This window comes from Mus caroli, unplaced genomic scaffold (genome assembly GCF_978045245.1).
Source record: "Mus caroli unplaced genomic scaffold, Mus_caroli_1 scaffold_16, whole genome shotgun sequence".
Taxonomy (NCBI): Eukaryota; Metazoa; Chordata; class Mammalia; order Rodentia; family Muridae; genus Mus; species Mus caroli.
The window spans coordinates 68,549,636-68,571,062 of NW_028227271.1; the positions used below are offsets into that span (position 1 = coordinate 68,549,636).

Genomic DNA, 21,427 nt, shown 5'->3' on the forward strand with positions numbered 1-21,427 from the left:
TAACTCTGAAGTCATCCAACATTCCTAGTGTCTGACACTCACTGGGTTTGTCCATATCTTGGGCATTATTCTAACCTTTAAATAATAAGTTCTTCAGTATCCTGGGAATAATTAAAAGCACAGAGATGATCAGAAGTACCACAGTGTAACAGTATGCCACTTTCTTGGTTAATGTGTTTGTCACACAGGTTCATGGAAATGGGTGATGATTAAAGGCAATCATGGTATGTATGCTGAGGTCTTTGTGACATTCCTAATCAGCATTTACCATACATTAAAAATGGAAAAATACTATGCTTCAATAGCCCAGCTGCACAGCCTTTCTCCAAACACACTGCATTAAAATTCACATTTACAATTAGCCCTGTAAAGAACCTTTATGTTTAGACACCGGCGAGCTGAGGACACTCACATTGGCAGAATGCTGGCTTGTGGAAAGGTACTCAATGCCTTGTAAAAATCTTAGGGAACCTCTAGTATGTAGTCTTCAAAGCTACATTTCAATATCTAGAATTTACTGCCCGGGGGGGAGGGGCAGTCTCAGCAGCCATTCCTCTCTGAATCTCACAGTTTAAATAAACCCCAGTCACCCTGCCCAGTCAGTTTTTGTAGAATACTCCAGAAATAGGCCCTGGGAGAAAAGGAAGTGCCCTACCACAGCCCTACCATGGCAATCTCCTGTAAAGATAGGAAAGGCAGAAATGCAGGTGATTCTTAGGAAGAAACTCACACAGGGAAAGAAGCTCAGACTCAAACGCCTGTGTGCAGTTTAAGGAATTCCATCTTGGCTAGATATTTAGTGTTGGAACACACTCTGGTCTCAGTCCTATGGGTAACTTTGGAAGGCACTGGAAAGTCCCACAGAGTAATGTGACTTTCCTGATGGAAGCAAGATACTTGAGAAAAGGAAAAGCCAAGAGACCGAGGCTTTAGCTCCTTCAGCTCCTCTGATTGCATGAAAAATGAAGTAAGGAAGCATTTGACAGCAACTGGACATTAGTTCCTGGTTCTTAAATAGAATCAATGTTGACAGAATATTTTGGATTAAAATCCTTGCCAGATGGTCCCAAGAAGTGTTTACCTGTTGATTTTAACAATAAAAAGAATCTTGTTACTGTCACTGTGGAGCAAGGCATAAAATCCTTCCTTCCCAAGTGGACTTCCTGGTTGCAGACAGCTGTCTCTGAATGACAACGAGGGTGACACTGTAGACTTCTGGGACATGATTTCCATGATTAGAAAGAAAGACAGCATGTGCTACATTTAATGCGTATTTAGTGTAAGTATACAATATTTAGTAAGTATTCTACCCAGCTTTAATTTATGAAAAATAATAAGAATTTTTACAGATTAAATAAGAGTGTGAGAAGCTGTACATACACTTAGGCCTGGAGACTGGCTCCACTTGAAGCATGTGCCTGGTCTGAGTCTGACTGCACTGATGGTGTGTGTGTTGTGAGTGTGTACATACCAGATTAAAAAAATATGTATAGCATATAGGAAGCCATCCAGGATGATATAAAAGTAGGGTGTATAGTGTAGGATTGTAACTATGACTTTAAGCTTTTGATCTTGAGTACCCCCAGCGTTCTCTATTCAGTGAGCATCTACTGAAGGCCTATTACAAAGCATAACTAGCACCATTATGGCCTCCTTTCCTGCCCACCTTTCACTCCAATTTACCTGCCTCTGACTTCAGAGGAGGCCCCTTTAAGTTGTTGCTGGCCATTAATCTTGTGTGCAGGCTCTTTTCCAGCTTAATTTTGTAACATGCTCTTCCCAATGTGTCAGAATGATTCTAAGAGTTCTTGCCTGAGTTTCAAGAGACCACACAGTCTCTAGTTCTCTTAGAACAATTTTGTCATGTGAAGAATTCTGAGCCAGCTTGCTTGAGAGGTCACATGCCAGAGAATCAAGACATTTGGCCAATATCCAGCCTAGGCCGGCAAGGCCATCTTGAATTCCTTGCCTCTGCTACCTTCCAAGCTGTCTCTGGTCTCCTGAGTGCACCCTTGTTGGCGCAGCACAGTCTCTGCTGGAGTGGTCCTAGATCTCTCCTAGGCAGACTCATGACCTGATGAATGGTTTCAGCGTGATGTGTGGAGTGCTTTAGTAAGCAACAATAGGAATCCGCTGTAGAGTTCTTCCCATCTAAGGTCAACCTGTGGCTAACATATGAAACTTCCTTTTTTCTAAGTCTTTATGTCATCAATAGTTCTTCCCCTATTCGCTATCATCAGTCTCTCTGCAATTTATTTTCATATGAGCATGCTTAAATTTATTTAAAATCCTCCCTGGCCTTGTGATTTTTGTATTGTATCTAATGCCCATTTTTTTTTAAAGAATAAAACATGAAGCTAACCGAATAAAAACTCCAGACTTATCTTTCTCACTTTTGTTCTTTCAGTTCATTTCCCAGCCTAGCATAGTATGATTTCTATCTTTGTCTTTCCAAACAGGATCTTTTAGCTATGAAGCTATCAATGATGTCCTAAATGTCCAATACAGCAGTCTCTGGTTTTTGTACCAATCAATCTCCCTATGACAGCTAAGAGTAGTGATTATGTTGAGGTTTGGTCTTTTGCTAGTTTTGTAATGTCAAACACTGGTCCCCAAGATCTGGTTACCTCAGGGATGAGAGAATCCTCACATACATGAAGTGATGCAATGTAATCCTGCGCCTTAATTTAAAACTATTGGTTGAATAAAGATGCCTACAGCTACAGCCTATAGTTGGGCAGAATTGAGGTAGGCGGGCCTTCATTGCTCAGCACTTGGGGTCTGAGGAGAGGAGCACGAGGAAAAAGAGGAACAGGGGAGAGTCGATACCATGGGTTAAGGGATTGTGAGAACTGGAATGAGGGCTGGCTAGTTAGAGTAAGAATGGCTCAGGGGAAACATGGCAAGTCATATCTTGGTGTTATTGGCAGGAAAATAGACATAATAGCATCGAGGGTAGATTTGTGCATAGCTCTAGTGCTTTAAAGACTTATAGATATAAAGGTTGTGATCTAAGGCAAAGTAGAAGCCCCCTGATTGAGATTAAGTAATTACTATAATGGTGATAACTCTACCAAGTGAGACACACTCCCTTTTATTGGTGCTTGTGTGTGTGTATGCGTGTATGTTAGGAAGTTGGAGGTCAGTGTTGTGTGACTTCTTGCATTGCTCTCCACTTTACCTTCTTGAGATAAGGTCTCTCATTGTACCTGGAGCTTTCTGATTGTGTAGACTGGCTAGCCAGTAAGCCTCTGCAAGCTCATTTCTAAGAAAGCCCAATGATGGCTGCTTCTTATTATATGTTTCTTTGCTTAATTGTTTCCACATTAGACAGGGTTGATTTGTGTTTTACCCCTTGGGATGTAACAGAAATGATAATAACTTCTAAGCATAAACACTGGCTTCTGTCTCATTTTGTTCTGGATTCATTGACCTAGGGGAAACCAGCTGCTACATCAAGAGAACACACAAGTGACTCTACGGAAGGATGCTTGAAGTGAGCACCTGAAACCTCCTACCATGAGCCACATGAGTATGACCTTTTAGAAGCCGACCTTGCAGCTCAGTCAAGTCTTCTGATGGCTAGACTGCAGCTCTGGCTGATGCCTTAATTACACTCTTTTCAGACCTTGGTATTAACCTCGTTCTGAAATTCCTCACTCAACAAAACCCTTTGCCTACTTCTCCTCCTCCTCTTCCCCCTTCTTCTTCTTCTTTTTTTAAAAGATTTATTTATTTGTTGTATAATAGCATTCTACTAGCATGTACACCTGCAGGCCAGAAGAGGACATCAGATCCCAGTATAGATGGTTGTGAGCCACCATGTGGTTGCTGGGAATGGAACTCAGGACCTCTGGAAGAGCAGACTGTGCTCTTGACCTCTGAGCCATCTCTCCAGACCCCTTTTCTTCTTCTTCTTCCTCTTGTTGTTGTCATTGTTTATTATTATTATTATTATTATTATTATTATTATTATTATTATTACTGTTCTAGGTACTCAAGGTTTTTTGTGGTAACTTGATAGATACCATAGACAAGTAAGAGAGATTTTGTTACTTATAAACTGGTGCTCTTGTAACAAAAGCCCAAGATGTAGAAGGGGAACTGGAGCAGAAAAGAAAAATCTATAAAGACACAAGAAAGTATTAGTGGATACCTAAGAAGCGTCGAAGAGAAAAGACTAGAAACCTGAGATCCCATCAGAGGCTGATGCTGAGGAAAATGAAAAGGGCTGTTTGCTCAGAAGTGTCAGGAAGTTCATCACCAACACTGTTACCCACTGTGTCATGGAAAGCAGCCAAAGGGCTAATAAACCAAAGGATCTAGCTAAGGTTTCCAGACAGACAGTGCTGAAGCTCCTCCTAGCTTCTACCTCCAGCTTGTGCTGAAATCTGGGAGGGATGCAAAAGATTAAGGAACCATCCTTAGATAAAAGGAGGCCAGAGTTTGCTAGTCATGAAAGCACCAGTTTTATCAAATGGAAAACGACACTAAATGGCATGGCCAGGAACAGTGGTCTAGAGATGACAGAGTGTGAACCTATTATATTCTTGGTTAGGGCCTTATGCATATTGAAATTGGTGTCAAACAAAAGTGACTCTGAGATGCTAAAGTGCATTGTCCTTCAGCAATGTCAGTAGGCATCCATTTACTTCTGTGTGTGCAGGTCAGGAGGTAGGAGGATTGGCCATGTCTTCATGTAACGGGACTGTAGATAAGGTGTCAGCTGGACTCTTTTTTGGAGAATTAACTTCTGAGCCTGTTCCAGTGTGGTGGCCTTATTTCGAGGGCTCTGGTCTCACACTGGTTGGTGCTGGCAGCCACTTTCAGGTTGGCCGGCTAGTGCAGCAAGCTCAATGCTCCACTGCCCTACTCATAGGCATCATGGTGGAACAGTTTGCTCTCACGATATTGGCAGAACCTTATGTCTCTCTTCACAGAAGTTCTGAGCCTCTCAAGGCTTTTATCTGATGGAATTAGGCCCACCCAGGATTAATTAAAAACTAGTCACTTTAGAACCTCAACTGTATCTATAGAATCCTTCACTATCACAGCTGCTTTAAAGTTTATGTCTGATTAAGGCAATATCTGGGTCCCTGTGGCTTAGAACTGTCTTTTACTTCAAGATGAGTACCTTTCCTTTTCTGTCTCAGATCTCTGAGGTGACCTTCTGATCTACTGCAGTTATATCATGTGACACCGTAAACACTATGCTATAGAGGCTGTGGGTTCTAAAGAGTGCTGATTTTGGATTAATTTATTTAGAGTAGCATGGAAGACTCTCATGCCTGGGTGGGAGACAGCTCAGTTCACGTCTGAGATGCGAGGTCCTTGCAGTCTTCCAGGATGCTCCATGTGTGGCTCAGGACAACAGCTGGGTCAACTTTATACATATTATCATCCAATTTTATGGCTTCTCTCCTTTGCAGGGTTCTTGCTTCATTCTTCAGCTGTGCTGGTGTCCCGGGCTAGAGATATGACAGGCCACCCTGCACTGCCATGGTTTTGACTCCTTCCCAAACTTGCCCACGTTGTTTAGAACCCAGAGTCCTCAGGCAGTTTTTGGCACTGTTGAGAATTCATAGCTGCTATTCACTGAGCAGTTTCTTATGCATTTATGTCAATGTGTCCTCAGCTCTGCCAGAGCTCAGGCACCACCATCTTTCCCAGCTTTAGGATATGCAGCAGCGTACATCAGTGTACACTTCCTGTGCTGTGTTCTCCTCTTGCCTATATTCTCACCTCTACCAGAAACATCTCTACCAAATGTGTGCCACTGTGGTATTCCTCTATTTACATTACCCCATGGTTCCCCACAGCTTCCTGCCAGACACAGGGCATCTCTTCCACACAGAGTGGCAGGCTCTTTAGGTCAGAACTCTTCCAAACAGTATTGAGCTCAAATTGGCTCATAATTGATTATGAAAACCAGTCCCCAAATAGCCAGAAATTCTTAACAGGTAATTAAAACATTGACAGCTTGAAGTCAGCTATTGCAGGAATATTTATATCACAACATTTGGCTGACTGTCTTAGGGTTCTATCACTGCAAGGAAACACCATGACCAAAAAGCAAGTTGGGGAGGAAAAAGGGTTTACTCTGTTTATACTTCCAGATCATAGCTCATCATTGGAGAAAGTCAGGACAGGCACTCAAACTCGGAGGCGGGAGCTGATGCAAAGGCCATGGAGGGGGTGCTTCACAATGTTTGCTCAGCCTGCTTTCTTATAGAACCCAGGACTTGCAGCCCAGAGATGGCTGGACCCTCTTCCATTGATCACTAATTGAGAAAATGTCTTACTGCTGGAGCTCATGGAGGAATTTCCTCAACTGAGGCTCCTTTCTCTGTGATGACTCTACCTTGTGTCAAGTTGACAATAAAGCCTGCCAGTACACTAGCCCATTTTAAGGTCCTGTCTCTTTAGAGTGACTGGCCTTTTATCCTGAATTACAATGAAATAATATTGAGCTTCCTTGACCATGATATGGTGTTTATATCTCCCAGGCTTTGTGTGCTGTGCTCTCCATGGCAACCTGTATTCAGTCTTTAGCCTAGCCTGTGCTGGGTATAGATGTTCTCACCTTTATGCTATCACAGCCTGAAGACAGCATTAAATTGCTTAGCACAGCATATCAGAGCCCTTGCAGCCTTCACCCAGGTTCCCCTTTGGCAGTTCCACACATGACCTCTGCACTGGCACCAAATTAGATGTGTTCCCCTATTGTGCCATGTTGCCCTGCCTTTGTAGCTTTCTCTCACACATCTTAGTCCATGCATGTGAACCACCACCTATGCTCTCACGTCAGTGGCTTAAGTAACTCTTTCTCAGTTAAGAATACATTCCTTAGGAGATTGTTTATATTTAATACATACCATAGACCAAAAGGAATTAACCATTACCAATAAAAATATGAATAGGAAGATAAGAGACAAAATAAGGCGGAGAAAAATGACAGAGGACATGACGCTAGGCCTTGGTGTTTAACACTGCGCTGTCATAGCTTTCTCAGTATCATTTGTGCATTTGTTCTTATACTGTGAGGATGGTATTCTATATCTAGAATTTACATTCTTTTCTTGGTTATAGGACACAATAACTATTTATATTTTCTATACGGATATTTTGAAAATCCTGCAAGTTATTGATCATCATATCGACTTGTTAGATTTTTCTTCACTCTCCTTTTGGTGTCTCTCATTTTTTCACTGTTTGTAAAGCTGTGGTGAGTATTTTAATGTAATACTCTGCTTTAGTTTACATCCTGTTCTAACATGAGATTACTAAGAAATCATGCAGTCAAGTTTACAGAGGCTTATTTTAATGAAGCTTCTTATCCAAGGAATCCTAGACAGGGCGACCACACTCCATCAGCAACTTGTGCAGCAGACACACACACACACACACACACGCAAGTGCAAAGGGGATGTATGTGTATATGATCCAGGAGGAGTTGGGGGTAGGGTGAATATTGTATATATAAATGACATTCTCGAGGAATTCATTAAAAAATCTTGATCATTTGTTCTTTTTAAAGAAACTTCACAACCCCTAGCACCATACACAAAACAAAACTAGCTCTAACACATGTGTGCACACAGAGAACACTTGGCAAACATCAGTGTGAAGTAAGGAGGCTGTAAGGAGTCTGTCATCTTTCTGGATCCATCTGAACAAACACATGGCATGAATACACTTGGAAAGAGTGGCGACTGAAGAGGACTTACAGGCAGTTCACAGAATGGACAATTCGCTGGAATTATAAGACACTCTTATCCTCAAAACACACCGTTTTCTTAAAAAAATGGAAAAATGTCACCTTAAAATAGTTCTACGTCCCAAAAGGGAACTGAAGAACTTTCTAAAGCTCTTCCACTGACTGGGTACAGAACGAGAGCAACAAAATACTTCCCTGTTGTTTGACAAGCATGTTTACTGCATGGCTTACACTATTACTCTTATCATTTCTTACATTTTTGAGATTTTTTTTTGCCAAGCACTGAAGTGATGGGAATACCAGACAGGTCAAAGTAAGGAGATTTACAAATCAAATTTTTAGCCTATTGAGATCTATTAGCTATAAGACCTGAAGCAAGGATTGGCACATGGGATTATGGGCAAACAGGATATTTTTGGATAGCTTGTGAACATTTACATTTTCAAAACTGACTTTAAAAAAGATTTTGTTAAAAAATTAAAAATTAGACTTACTCACTTTTATTTTATTTTATGTGTGAATGTTTTGCTCACAAGTATACCTGTGTACCATGTGCATGTCCTAAGAAGTTCTAAAGAGGGCACTGGATCCTCTGGAACTGGAGGTATGGATGGCGGTGAGCCATCATGTGAGTGCTGGGAATCGAACCGAGCTTTCTTTTTTTTTTTCTTTTGATTTTTTTTAATATATATATTTTTATTATGTATTTTCCTCAACTACATTTCCAATGCTATCCCAAAAGTCCCCCATACCCTCCCCCCACTTCCCTACCCACCCGTTCCCATTTTTTGGCGCTGGCATTCCCCTGAACTGGGGTAGAGTTTTCTATAAGAGCAACAAATGCTCTTCACTACTGACCAGTTGTGCTCCAGTCAGAACCTTTACAATTATAAGGTTGGGAAAGAAAAAGGCAAAAGAGCAATTCAACACGTGTGACAATAGAATGAAACTGGAGCTTCATCTGTAAATACAGTGTCACTGGAGTGCAGCTTCTTCATTCCTTTATGGACTCTACTGTGCTCTGCACGATGAGAAGCTGCAACACCACTTGTAAGACCAGGGAAGCCTAACACATCAGCTACCTTATTAACTGCCTGATCCTTTAAAGGACAGTTGCCAACCTCCGCCTTTACTGAAGGGTTTATGTTTCTGGCACTATGTTTGTTTACTGGATATTTGCAAGATACTCTCCTGGTTTTCAAAATAAATTGTTATCTAGTTCCATTTACAATTTAAGAGATGTGCCATTTCCATGAAGTTATAAATTACCTTTACATTCACTGTAGAGAAATTTTTGTTATTTTAGATATACTCTCTAGATCCCCCACCCCCTTGTTTTTACATTGTTTGATTTAATTATTAAAATTAAGTGATGGCAGGGCTGAAGCAATGGCTCAGGTGAGGAACACTGACTGCTGTTGCAGAGAGCCTAGTGCAGTTTCCGGCACCCACATAATGGCTCATAACCATCCTTTACTCTAGTTACATACAGTATATCCAAAATCCTCTTTTGACTTCTGTAGACACTAGGCACTCATAATGGTGTGCACACACATGCACAAAACATTCAAACTGCACATAAAATAAAAATAAACCTTTATACTAAAACAAACTAAATCACTAGTAATTAGAATTCTATACCTCTAAGTATGTGCATAATTTATAAGCTGTGTCATCTGAAAGTAAAAAGAGGTACAAACTCTTACATACAAAGCAGAGGTTTTCCTATTTCAAGGGCAGATTAACCAAAGTGCTAGAACCAGAAAGGAAGCTGTTGATGATAGCTTAAACATGAATCCTACAGTTTGTGGAGGTGTTGCTCTATCTGGCTTGGCTAAATCAAACAAGGCTTCCCTTATCTCTGATCTGTACATACTTGTTCATATTCTGGGAGGATGTCATCAACGTATACTTCTAGGATCTAGATTCAACTGTGTATGATAATAAATACTTCTTTGAAGACCAACTCCTTGATGGTTATTGTGGTCACCCAACCTATCTGGAGAGCTGAACTCAAGATATTTACAAGTCCTCTGTGGTGGCATTTGATTCTGTGCAGCTGAACATGTTCAATTATTCCCTAGGAAATAGTTCCGCTCTTCATTTGTTTGTGTAGGCAAGAAATTGTTGTGGAATGTCCAATATTTTAAGTGATTCTGCCTCATAGCATGTGTTAGAAACTATAAGGAGAGTTTATGACTTCTCAATTCTAAAAGGTTTCTCAGCTTCAGATTTCTGGAATTGGTTGTGTTCATGTTACTTTTTGTCCAACTGGGATTCAATGTTGTTAGCAACCTTCTGTGTGGTTCTAAGATACCCTGACCTTTTGAAACCTTTCCAGGTGCTGCTGCCACTTCCTTGGTCTCTGCAATATAAGCTGTATTGTTTAGTAGAGTTAAGTTCTATGAACTTTAGAAATCCTTCCCGAGACTATGAACTGACTAATACCCAAGGCTGCATACACAAATGTTCCTAAAACCCAGCCTGCTGGGCAGTTCAGGATATGACTTGGAATCTGGAAAAAGGAACATTTTGCTCACTGTGTATCTGTGACGAGTTCCAGGTGCAGCCTGGAGTTAAGTGGTTGTTTTTTCTGATCCTCAGATGTAAGCTCTCATTAGAGTATAGTAGTGTGTGCTGTTGTGGATGTTAGGAATTCCATGAGGACCCACTGGACCTATTAAGGCTTTTGGCTTCAGAGAGTCTTAAAATACATTTCAGCATACATAGAAACAAAAAGGACATCATTTCCTTTTAAAGGAGTCTGATTTATTAAACACAATGCTTTCTTTTTCTGGGTAGGGATGGGTTGAGATAGGTCTTCACATTAGCTCAGCTTGGCCTTGAACTCACTCTGTGGTAGAGGATGATAAAATTTTTTGATCCTCCTTCCTCAACTTTCTGAGTGCTGGGATTACAGGTGCAGCATCACAGCCAGTTAAAGACAATGTTTCATACAAACAATTTATATACTTAAAGTTACAGAAGTAAGTTTGGTGACACAGTTAAAACTTGGCAAGGGTTTATACTCGGACAAACAATCCTCTATTACTTTGGCTTTAGGCTTACATGGTATACTGTATCAGAGATTTCTCAGCCTTTCTCTTAAAACCTCACAGATTGGCTAGTTCAACAGACAAATCATGCTGTCAAAATACAGGGAAAGAAGAGAGGACTGTGGATATAAAACTGCATATATAAACTAATAAACTAATAAAAGGTAAGTTCTCTTATCTTTAAAATATGTATGGCAATAAACTACATAGAGATGTTGTGAAAATTTTTTTAAAAAACAAAACAAAACAAAAAACCCAAAACATAAAAAACAACAGGTACAATGGTGACAGTGACCATCCATTCTTGTTTCTCACTGACCTTTCCTCTACCCAGGAACTGCATGTCCCCATAGTCCTGAGCCATCTCTTAGGATCAGCCCTCCCAGATGAGCTCCAGGAATCCTGGTGGTGACTCTGCAGGGGGCTAAGTGTCTTTCTGTTTTGCTTTGTAGGTTGAGCCCTGTAGCTGGCTGTGTGTGGCTACTTGAGTGTACAGCCATGTGGTATTGTAGTTACTGATAGTGCATTGCTGGGATGCAGTGACCATGGAAGGCTACACAGCTAGTGCTACTATGGTTGGGCTTGCCTGCACACAGGCCTTGTGTGTGTGTGTGTATGCCTCTACTTTTGTGACTAATTAAAAAACAACAACAAAAGAAACAAATACAATGAGACAAAGAAACAAATGTAACATCCTCACATCACACAGGGCAAATGAAAACTCTAACATGGAAAAGTTTCACAAAAATTGGAAAATATATGTGATCTAGGGTAAAATTATGAATGCAGTATCATATTGTGTGAGAAGCTTTTAAAAGAATTTGTACTAAAAGGTACTGGAGAGACGGTTCATTGGTTTGGTTCTCAGCATTTCTGTCAGGCAGCTCATCTCCAGGGCTCCTACACTTTAGCATCTGTGAACACGTGTACACATATCTACCCTACTCACTCCCACATACATATATTAAAAGTCTTTAAAAAGAGAATTTGTATTACAAAAGCTTATAGTTTTAATGTCCTGTTAGATTAATTTGATTTAAAATTAAGATATTTAAATGAATATTTCATTGTATCTACATTTTCAAATTTTATGACAATGGGGTGATTTCATGTGAAAAATCTCAAAATAACTAAAAGACAGGAATCTAGCTCTTAAGGTACAGACAAGAAAAGAAAGGAGATGGAGTCTGAAGTGGAACAGACTCTGAAGCTGGCCTATGACCACATGGGAAAACTTGCTCTCTAATTGAACAACTTGCTTTTAATCACAAGCAGATAATAGTTTATTACCCAGAGTTTTAGAAATACACTATTCTTGGGAATACTTCCTAGGACTTCTTTTTCTCATTTAAGACCACATCTTTGCATTTAATTCATCTGTAGACTATCCCTGCAGGGCACATCTCTCTAATTATCCCCATCTAAAGTGACAGAATGGAATTATACCACTTGGAAAACAGACATCCTTTGCTGTGTCTTTTCTCAGTGCTCCTCAGGGCAAAGTTTGTCATTGTGGTCACTGTATGATTCTGACTGTGACTTTCTGCCTTTACTATTGACAAGCATCTGCCTGGTACAGGCATGAGCAGAGGAAATAGTGGTTAGTTTGCTCAGCACCTGTGCTGACTGCATACGGAGCACTAGTCTAGCTCCTTACACAGAGCAGGGACTGTTCACCCCCATTCTGGGAAAAGCAAAGCACAGAAGTACAGCATGCTTGCCCAGCACAGGACAAGAGCTCTGCTCTAGAGGCCTGTCTCTTTCCCCAGCAGTACCCATGGTTACCAGGGAGCAAGGCCTGTGAGCATTCCTGGGTCTCCATCAGATGCCACTACACAGGGAAATAACCACACACAGACATAACTGCAGAATAAACAAATCCCCAATCGGAACAATGGCTGTTTGTAAGACTGATTCGCAAATACCTGTGGGGATTTATGAGAACGCCAGCTGTACTGGTGACTGTGGAGACTCGCCAAAAGAATATTTTCATCAGTATCCACCTGGCCAAACCGCAGTGTCTCCTGTGTGTCATTACAGATCACAAAGTGGCTGAAGACCAACTCTTCTACCTCAGGGCATTTGTTCTGGAAGAAAAAGAATATGAAAGCCAATGTGCGTATCAGATTAATTGCAAGATGTTTGGCAGCTGTCTGCCCAGTGGCCATTGTTTTAACACACAAACGTTAAAGCATCTGCTGTCATTAGCTCTGGTATACAGAATATTCTATACTTTTAGGATAAGCACAACAAAAATATCTTAAAGACATTATATGTTCCAGGAATGTGTTTTGATTTATAGTCCTACAAAATAAATCATACACACAGAAGAGGAAAAGAACAATGAGATCCCACAAACGTTTAACATTTCTTAAAACGAATTAACATGCTATAAAGAGTGCTGTGCTGGGCTGTGCACATTTCTGAACAGAGTACCAGAGGCTAGAATTACCATGTTCCCAGCCCTCTAAACTCTACAATCAAGGCCAATTACCAAAGCCACAGTTTGTACCCTACAGAAAGTAAGGATCATTTAGGTTACTACAATCCTGGGTCCCTTAAGAGGGAGAGAGGGAGCGTGTGTGTGTGTGTGTGTGTGTGTGTTTGTGTGTAAATATGCCCAGGGAGAGATATAAATAAAACCATAACTTTCCCTCTATTGTTAAGAGGCTGAACAGATCAACTCCAGAATCCATTTAAAGGCCAAGTTGCAGTTTTTAAGAGGATTGGTGTTAGTTGAAAAAGTTTCCAGTATCTGTTTCACTCAGCAATGGGTCAGTAGCTAATATGTCCCATACGCAGCTAAGGATCACCTAATTAGCATGAGGTTTCTATGTTGATACCTCTTTCTTAGCCTAATGAGTCCTTACTAGTTGTGACATCAAAATCACCGGCTGCACTGTCTTTATCACCCAGGAGGTTGTAGCATAAAAGCAGTCACCATGATTTTAGGGAAACTAAAAGCATAGCTAAGGAAGGGATCACCTGAGGATCTAAACTTCCGAGTAGCTTATCAATTCGCAGGAGGGAACAGAGCAGATATCTGTCTCAAGTGGACCTCTGTTTTCTGGCTCAGGATCTAAAGAATGCCTCACCCTTTATCGAGGAGAGGGGGGAAGTAAAGGGTGACCTAATTCAGAAGCAAGAAGATGCAGGGGATTAGAATGATGCAGGGAACTAGGAAGTAGTACTTGGGGGTACTCAGCCAGTACAGAGACCAAACCTAGAACTCCATCAGCAAAAAACTGGAAACAATCCAAACTTGGCCATGCAGAATACCAGGTGCGAGTTCTATGGTTTCAGGCCATGAGGAGATCCTGAGAAACACATTCTACAAGACACCCTTGAGGACTACCATCATCTCCTCCTCCTCCTCCTCCTCCTCCTCCTCCATCATTTATCCATTCTTGCTTAACCTCTGAATTCTCATGGTGCAGAACCTTGCTTGACAGGCACACTAATCTGCAAAGATAGTTCGGTTGAGACCCAAGTCCTTATGACCATTAGTGCTTTCTTACCTGAGTTCTAACTGTTAATCATAAATGTAAAGCATGACTGCTGTTTGGTTTCAGACACCAGCTTTACCTGGACTGTGCCTAGAGCACTAGCTACATTTCAAATCTCCATTTCTACGATATGCCAGTGTCTCCCCCCACTACTCAGGCTTCATAAAGCTGGTTCCTGCCCCAGTCAGTTCCCTCTGCTGGGCCCTCTATCCCTCTTACCTCTTACCTCTTGCTGGATTGCTCTGCTTGTATTTGGCCTCCTGGTTCTTCCATATAAAGTCAGTGCCTCAAAGTAGCTTTCTGAAATCCTCCCCAGGCCTGACTAGGTTCCCATTTGATGCTGACATGACACTGTTCATCACCTTCAGAGTACCTGTTTATTTGTCTTATTACCTGGAGAAGGAACAGGACCTACATCTTTTACAACTTCATGTCTAATACTCTTAGTAATTCCTGATGCTTGAGTACTCAATACACACTTAGGAAACAAACAAACAACAAAAACAAATCTTTGTTTTCTAACTGTGCTAGGAGGTGAGCTCAGGGCTAGCAGCAGGTAAGCACTTGGCCAATGAAACACACCCTAGCCTAACTCTAATAATAACATTGGTAAAGCATAAAGCATATGACTTTGTACAAACTAAAAACTATTTTAAAAGTGAACTTAAATATCCAATTTTTATGCTCAGATATAACTGCCAGTCACAGTTGGAATGAAATTCTTCAGGCAATCTTTTTTTTTCTTCCCCCTTCTGAATTTCCAGGCTGTTGCTATGTGCCTACTTTATCCAATCCTACTTAATGTATTTATCTAAAACCTTTAATCAACTAGAATCACAGTGTGTAATTAGTTTTGATGAGATTTTTCCACTTGGTATTACATAATCAAAATATAATCAAAATAAACTACACTCCTTGTAAGCCTTTCTCTCTCCTTTCCATGAAAGAGTAAAACCATGAAGGAGAGGATACGGCTCCAATTCCCACTCAGTTACACATCCTGAGGTTAAAATTTACTTTTCATAATGAGTTGGGATCAATCTTAACACAGATGTTAAGTTACCAGCTAGAGATTGAAAAACATCATATTCTTCTCCTCATCCCTAAAAACTGATGAGGGTTTAATAAACGATGAGGGTTTTAGGAAGAAAATATAAATTAAGGAACAGAAGGGGGTTGCTTATATTTTTCTAAAGAATATTTGAGGTCTTTAGGGAACTGTTTCTGAAATGTTTCTTCATCTATGGAATGTATTATAACTATAATAAACTTCAACATTTCTTGGAATGTTTTAGATTGTGTTATATTAAAAAGCTTATACTCATTTATATGACATCATCTACACTGAGTCCTAGAATGCTTGTAAGAATTTGTAGTTAAAAAATGGCTTATTCATACTTTAAGTTCATATCATGTTGAAGAAGCAACTACATGGCTATCTGTACGTTTGTTAAATAAGAGCTGTGAGTGTACCTCCTTTTAAATGTTATTTTGCTCAAACCAGGAAAATTGACACAGAAAGCAAAAAAAAAAAGTGGTATACACACACACACACACACACACACACACACACACACACACACACACAAATGTATGCGTGTGCGAGGTGGGGGGAGGGAGGAGAGAGTGTTCTATAACCTTAGAAATCAAGAACCAATGAAAGGCGATGTTAAATTTGAACTTATGACCTGACAGTAAAGGACCAAACTGTTTCGTACCTGATAATATGATTTAAAAAACTAGATGGAGAACTCAAATGTTTTATTCTACTCATTAAATTCATTTTCATTGTAAATAACTATAGTATATGTCAACATTATTAAACATATAATAAAATTCAAGTTTCAGAATAAACTTCTTTCTAAAGACAATAAATTACATTCAGGACAGAAAAAAAATGAGCACAAGAAGCCTTTATCAGCCTGTTTCAATGGCAAATGTCCTCTGATTTCAAAGTAGTATACTTTCATATTTACTTTAGCATACACAGGGTCCGATGCCTACCACATTAAAACTTGGTGGCAAGTACCCTTGACAGGGGAGGAAACAAGAAAATTATAGCAACAATTACAGAAGCATATCCTCTTGTGGCTCATGTTAACATTGCCAAATTCCTGTATAAATCAGAACCAACTATTCATAGAATGTACCTGTCAGCAATCTGCTGTGTGACACATGGCTCTACTTAATGGAATATTCCTTCAAGGCACTATGCTAGCCAGTCATTCACAGTCTGATGAGGTTTAGGACATTTAAATATTTATGTACCATATTTTATTTATGTGTATAGCTGTGTCTAAGAGAGTATTTTTTCTCTGTAAGAAAATGATATTTTGAAGGCCATTTTGCAGTAGTTGCTACATATGAGTTTGCTTATAAAGCTCTGATACTAAGACAAAAATGTCCTGGATTTTAATGTTCTATCAAGAATTCTTCTCTATTTTCTACGTTTGTTTTTTATTAAATGCATTGTTCAGAAAAAAATTGAAGCTAGAAATTGGAGCTATGGAAGTTTTTTTTCACATTGCTATTTGAACCAGCTGCAAAGATTTCGATCACACTAGCTCTTATTTTACGCATGTCCTTTGCAACATGAAAACCATGGAATGCCCTTAAAAAAGACTTCAAATACAAACCAGATGTGTTATCTTCTTTCCCTTTGCTATTGCAGTACCACGTTAAGCAATTAATTCCTTAGTCTTGTATAGGTCTTCATGCATATAAAGCAAACATTAAATTTTATGTCTATAAAATCTAATTCTCATAAACATTTTAGGTTAGAGAACTTGAAAATTTAGAACTATTTATTTCATAAAATTGTTTCCATAAAGATCCTCAAGATATTCTCATAAAACTCCCCCTAAGTTCTCCTCCTTGTCCCCAGGAAGGTTCTTTCCAGGAGCAAACACCCTCCCATTGCTTCTGGTGCCTGCCGCTGAAAGAACTCAGACAAGACTCACTCTGGGAAGCCGTCTCTACAACTGTGTGGAGTATGCACAAAATGGCGACACAGGTCTTAGCGTAACTGGTGACTAAGTGTGAAGGCAACAATGAAAATCAGCACAAATGCAGAAGGGATTTACTGTGCATCATCCAAATGCTCTGTGGGACTGCTTCATTCTGCAGACACAGCTCATTCTCCATTGTAAGTATGCCATTCACCATTAGTTTATATTCTATCTGTTTTCTAATGTGAGTAATTTCTTATAAAAGATACAAGAAAAACTTAGTAAAGTTATTACAATTCTCTATGAATAGAAGAATCCATGCTGCAGTGCTTTCTAGTGAATCAAAAAGACAGGATGTCTGCAAAGGAAAACCAAGACTGCTCTGTTTCCAGGTTCTAGCCCATGGCTCATTCATGTTTTTGTTTGAAAAATCTCGAAGGCTTAATTTAAGTCCTTAATTTCTACAGTGGACATTCAGACAGTCTGGTACCTACCAAAGTTGAAGTGCTAGCTAAATAGAACCACAACATTAAAAAAAAAAAAGTCTTGGGAATAAGTTACTCTCCACCCAGATATGGTTGATTGGGTCCTCAATAGATGGCATGACCTTGACACATGTGTGGACCCACGGTCTCCAGAGTCTGTAGAGAGAACTCTGCATCACTTTATCTAAGCAGATGCCATGACTCTGATCAGTGTCAAGCCATGGTGTCCAGAGCTTTGTAAAGAGAATACTTGCATCACTTTTTCTAAACAAAGTGGTGCCCTCAAACCCTTCATCCCTCACATTTGGGTTTGAGTTTAACTTATAATTAAGTGGTAACACGGAGTGTGCAGTAAAAAGATTGCATGCAGCCAAACTATAAATGCTTCTGGGATGTGCATACCTGTTGCCACGCTTGTATTGCAGTGTTTAAGGAATGAACTACATGCTGCCCAAAGTTGACAAGCACAGAGTCCACTATCATGGTGGAGTCCAGCAGCTTCTGCACGCCATCACTGGAAAGTGCCATCTGTCCACAGATGCCAAAGGGTTTCACCACACTTTGCATCGTGACGTTTCTGCATTCCAGAAGTTTACAATCCATCTGAGATGAGAACTTGATCTCCTGGCAGACAGGACCACTGTTCCACTGCCGAAGATGCAGGTTTGGTTCTCTGAAGGAAATGATCATGTATTCCAGTTCAGATGGCACATTTTTATCAGAAATGAATGGCTGTAGGTACTGTGGTGAAGCTTTTAAGAAAATAAGAAAAATGGCAATTAAGATGTGTCAATCCTTTATGGAAACAAGTGAGGTGACGTTTAAATGATTCACTCTGTTCTTAAATTTAGTACTTGATATTAATAGATTTAAACAATTGCTTTAAAATGTTAAAATTTTTGAAGTACCATTTGACATCCGAAAATACATTATTTTGTTCAATCAGGTCTCAAACGTATATTGCTCAAAGGTTATTTTCACTTCCATAGATAAAAACGTTTGATCACAGTAATGAATAAGAGAAGACAACCATCTGAATCTCTGTCTACTAACAAAACAAAAGCATGACTCTAGAAAATGCTTCAACTCAATTCTTGCTGAAAGCAAGATGCTTAACAGCAGCTAAAATGAGTTTAATCTCACCTTCTCCATTACATGTCAGTTGAAAACCTAAAACCTAAATCAAGTTAAGAAGTGGTGGTGCATGCCTTTAATCCCAGCACTTGGGAGGCAGAGGCTGGTGGATTTCTGAGTTCGAGGACAGCCTGGTCTACAGAGTGAGTTCCAGGACAGCCAGGGCTACACAGAGAAACCCTGTCTCAAAAAACCAGGGGGGGGGGGAGAAAGAAAGAAAAAAGAAAAAGAAAAAACCTAAATCAAACTGAATTAACTAGAAAAGGGTTGAGACTAAATGCAACACTTGAGAAATAATTATTCAAGTAACACTGGGAATTTAAAGGAGCCTACTTTTGCTACATGGGGATTTATTTATATTCCTTTTAAATGTGTAAAAATATGAGTCTTGTAATTTAATGAGAATGTGCCCATCTTTATAGAGTAGGTATCTTGAACTCAGGTCATAAATATCAAGTTCTTTTGGGATCTATTTTCCAATAAAGTAGAATACAGACAAAAATAGGCTTTTTTTTTTTTTCCAAAAAGATCTTAATTGGTATAACAGTAAAACCTGCAGCTAAAACAAAACAAAATATACTTCCTTGAAAATTCTCTTAGAACATATGTCACTGAGGAGTAGGGCCACACCTGATGCACTATATCAGCTTTAGAGTAACCCTGGAGTGCCCGTGCTGAGAACTGTGAGATGCCATGTGGGGAATTTACACAACGAATGGCACTAAGTAGGTGTTCTCTTGATGCTGAAGTGATGCATACCTGTGCCTAGTTGGTCCAGGTGATGGCAAAGACGGAATTCCAGATGAGCGAACTGGAAGGACATGCACAGGGATGGGACGAACCATGGAGTAAAACACGAGTCGACTCTGGTGCAAGCAGCCAGGGCTGTTGGAGTTACAAGTGGTTCACAAGTGCTTTGAGAACCGGATTCACTTGCAGAACTATGGAAAACCAAAGACATTCAGCATTCTCAATCCCACAGAGAAGCACAGTGTCTCTAAAACAGGCCTTTAAAGCCAGTACAAAAACCCTACAATCAATATACTAATCATCAACTCTCATGAACTACTATCACATAAAAGCTTTTTCTTTTAAATTCAGTTTATGTTGACTATTCTGTAAATAATTTGAATTGTTTGCAGAAAACTTTCAACTTACTCTTCAGCCTCCACTCATACTGACTTAGATCAAATCCAATTTCTGCCTATACTCTTTCTGCAAAACTTATGGACAGTTTGGTGTTCTATTGTAAGGGGAGCACAATTCTGAGCATGCCTCGCTCAGCTGTTAGAAATGCTAACCTTTCCTGTGTCATGGCAAATGTCTCATGGTTGTCTCATGTCTCTATCTTGTCCATACTTATTTTCTGTGAGGTCATCTAGACTCTTTAAGACCCACTGAATATTGTATTAAGTGGCATAAAATCATAACCATGTACAAAGAATGCAGTCTTTTGGACAAATCAATCACACTACATGAATTCTCTCTTCACTTGCCTATCCTCTCAAAATTACATTCTATGGTCATCTGGCTAATATGAAGAGTTGAAGGAGTCCAGTCTCAGAAGAAGCCAGCTCTTGGCTTTCAAAGATCTACAACACAATTGGTGACACACTGCCATCTATAAATATCACATGACAGAATCATCTCCTGGGGAAGGACACTTGATGTGCTGGAGGAGTGGACTCAGGAGAGGACTCAGGGCCTTCCAAAATAACTATAACTCACACCACCTTTTTGGATTGAAATATATGGCGTAATGAGTTCCCAGGGAATGTGACACTGTTTAAAATTAGGGAAGTGAGATGCTTGCTCTGAGCAACTATGCGATACTTCTGCATTATTTTGGACAACGATACCTCAATTATCCTTGGTTTTACCCAGCAAAATGTATAGGGAGCAAACAAGAAGAGTGCCAGCCAGTTAAAGGCTCAGTAAGTGACTTTTATTCTTTTGCTTTAAAAACTTTGATGAGGGGAAAAAAAAAAAAAGAAAAAAGAAAAAAGAAAAGAAGCAAACAAAGTGACTTGAAGCTTATGGGCTTCTGGGTTGTAAAACTCAAAGAGCAGAACAAAACCAGATACCTGTAGTTTGCTCAGACATGACACTCAGCTGTCCTGTATCCTAAGTAAAAAATGCTAAGGTGGGAGGTGGAAAACATCTACCGTCCCTTTCTAGAATCTAAGCAGACAGTAGCAGATGTGGGGTAGCCTCCAAACTATTGGCAGCAGTTTCAATGTGACCACGTAAATATGGAACAGTGGTGTTCCATACACAGCTAGTACTCAATCTTACATGCTAAAGTCATGATTACATTTTGAAAGAAAATACAAAAACATTCAAACAGGAACTTTTAATTTTTTCATTTAAGTTACTCTTAATGCTATTAAATTCACAAATATGCTAATGTTTTACCCAACCCTAATTATCACACACTATGACCATACAAACATCTATTAATTCCATGTCAAATGGGGGAATATCCCATTAAACTACAAGTCAGTAAGTATTTCTTTATAGTTAACGCTACGAAATTTATACAGAACAGTAATTAACAATGATCTTTACTTGCTAACTCACA

At 39.7% G+C, this 21,427-nt stretch overlaps 1 protein-coding gene across 2 annotated transcripts in view; it reads right to left on the bottom strand.

Annotated features, from left to right (window-relative positions):
* Vps13b (vacuolar protein sorting 13 homolog B) overlaps positions 1-21,427 on the bottom strand; it is a 553,787-nt gene that overhangs the window by 69,381 nt on the left and 462,979 nt on the right. For both annotated transcript variants that reach the window (XM_029469591.2, XM_021183993.3), the window contains exons 41-43: positions 19,606-19,787; positions 18,115-18,464; positions 12,699-12,860 (exon numbers count right to left, since the gene is read on the bottom strand). In XM_029469591.2, the coding sequence (XP_029325451.1) occupies positions 12,699-12,860; positions 18,115-18,464; positions 19,606-19,787 (694 nt within the window). The remainder of the gene's footprint in view (positions 1-12,698; positions 12,861-18,114; positions 18,465-19,605; positions 19,788-21,427) is intronic.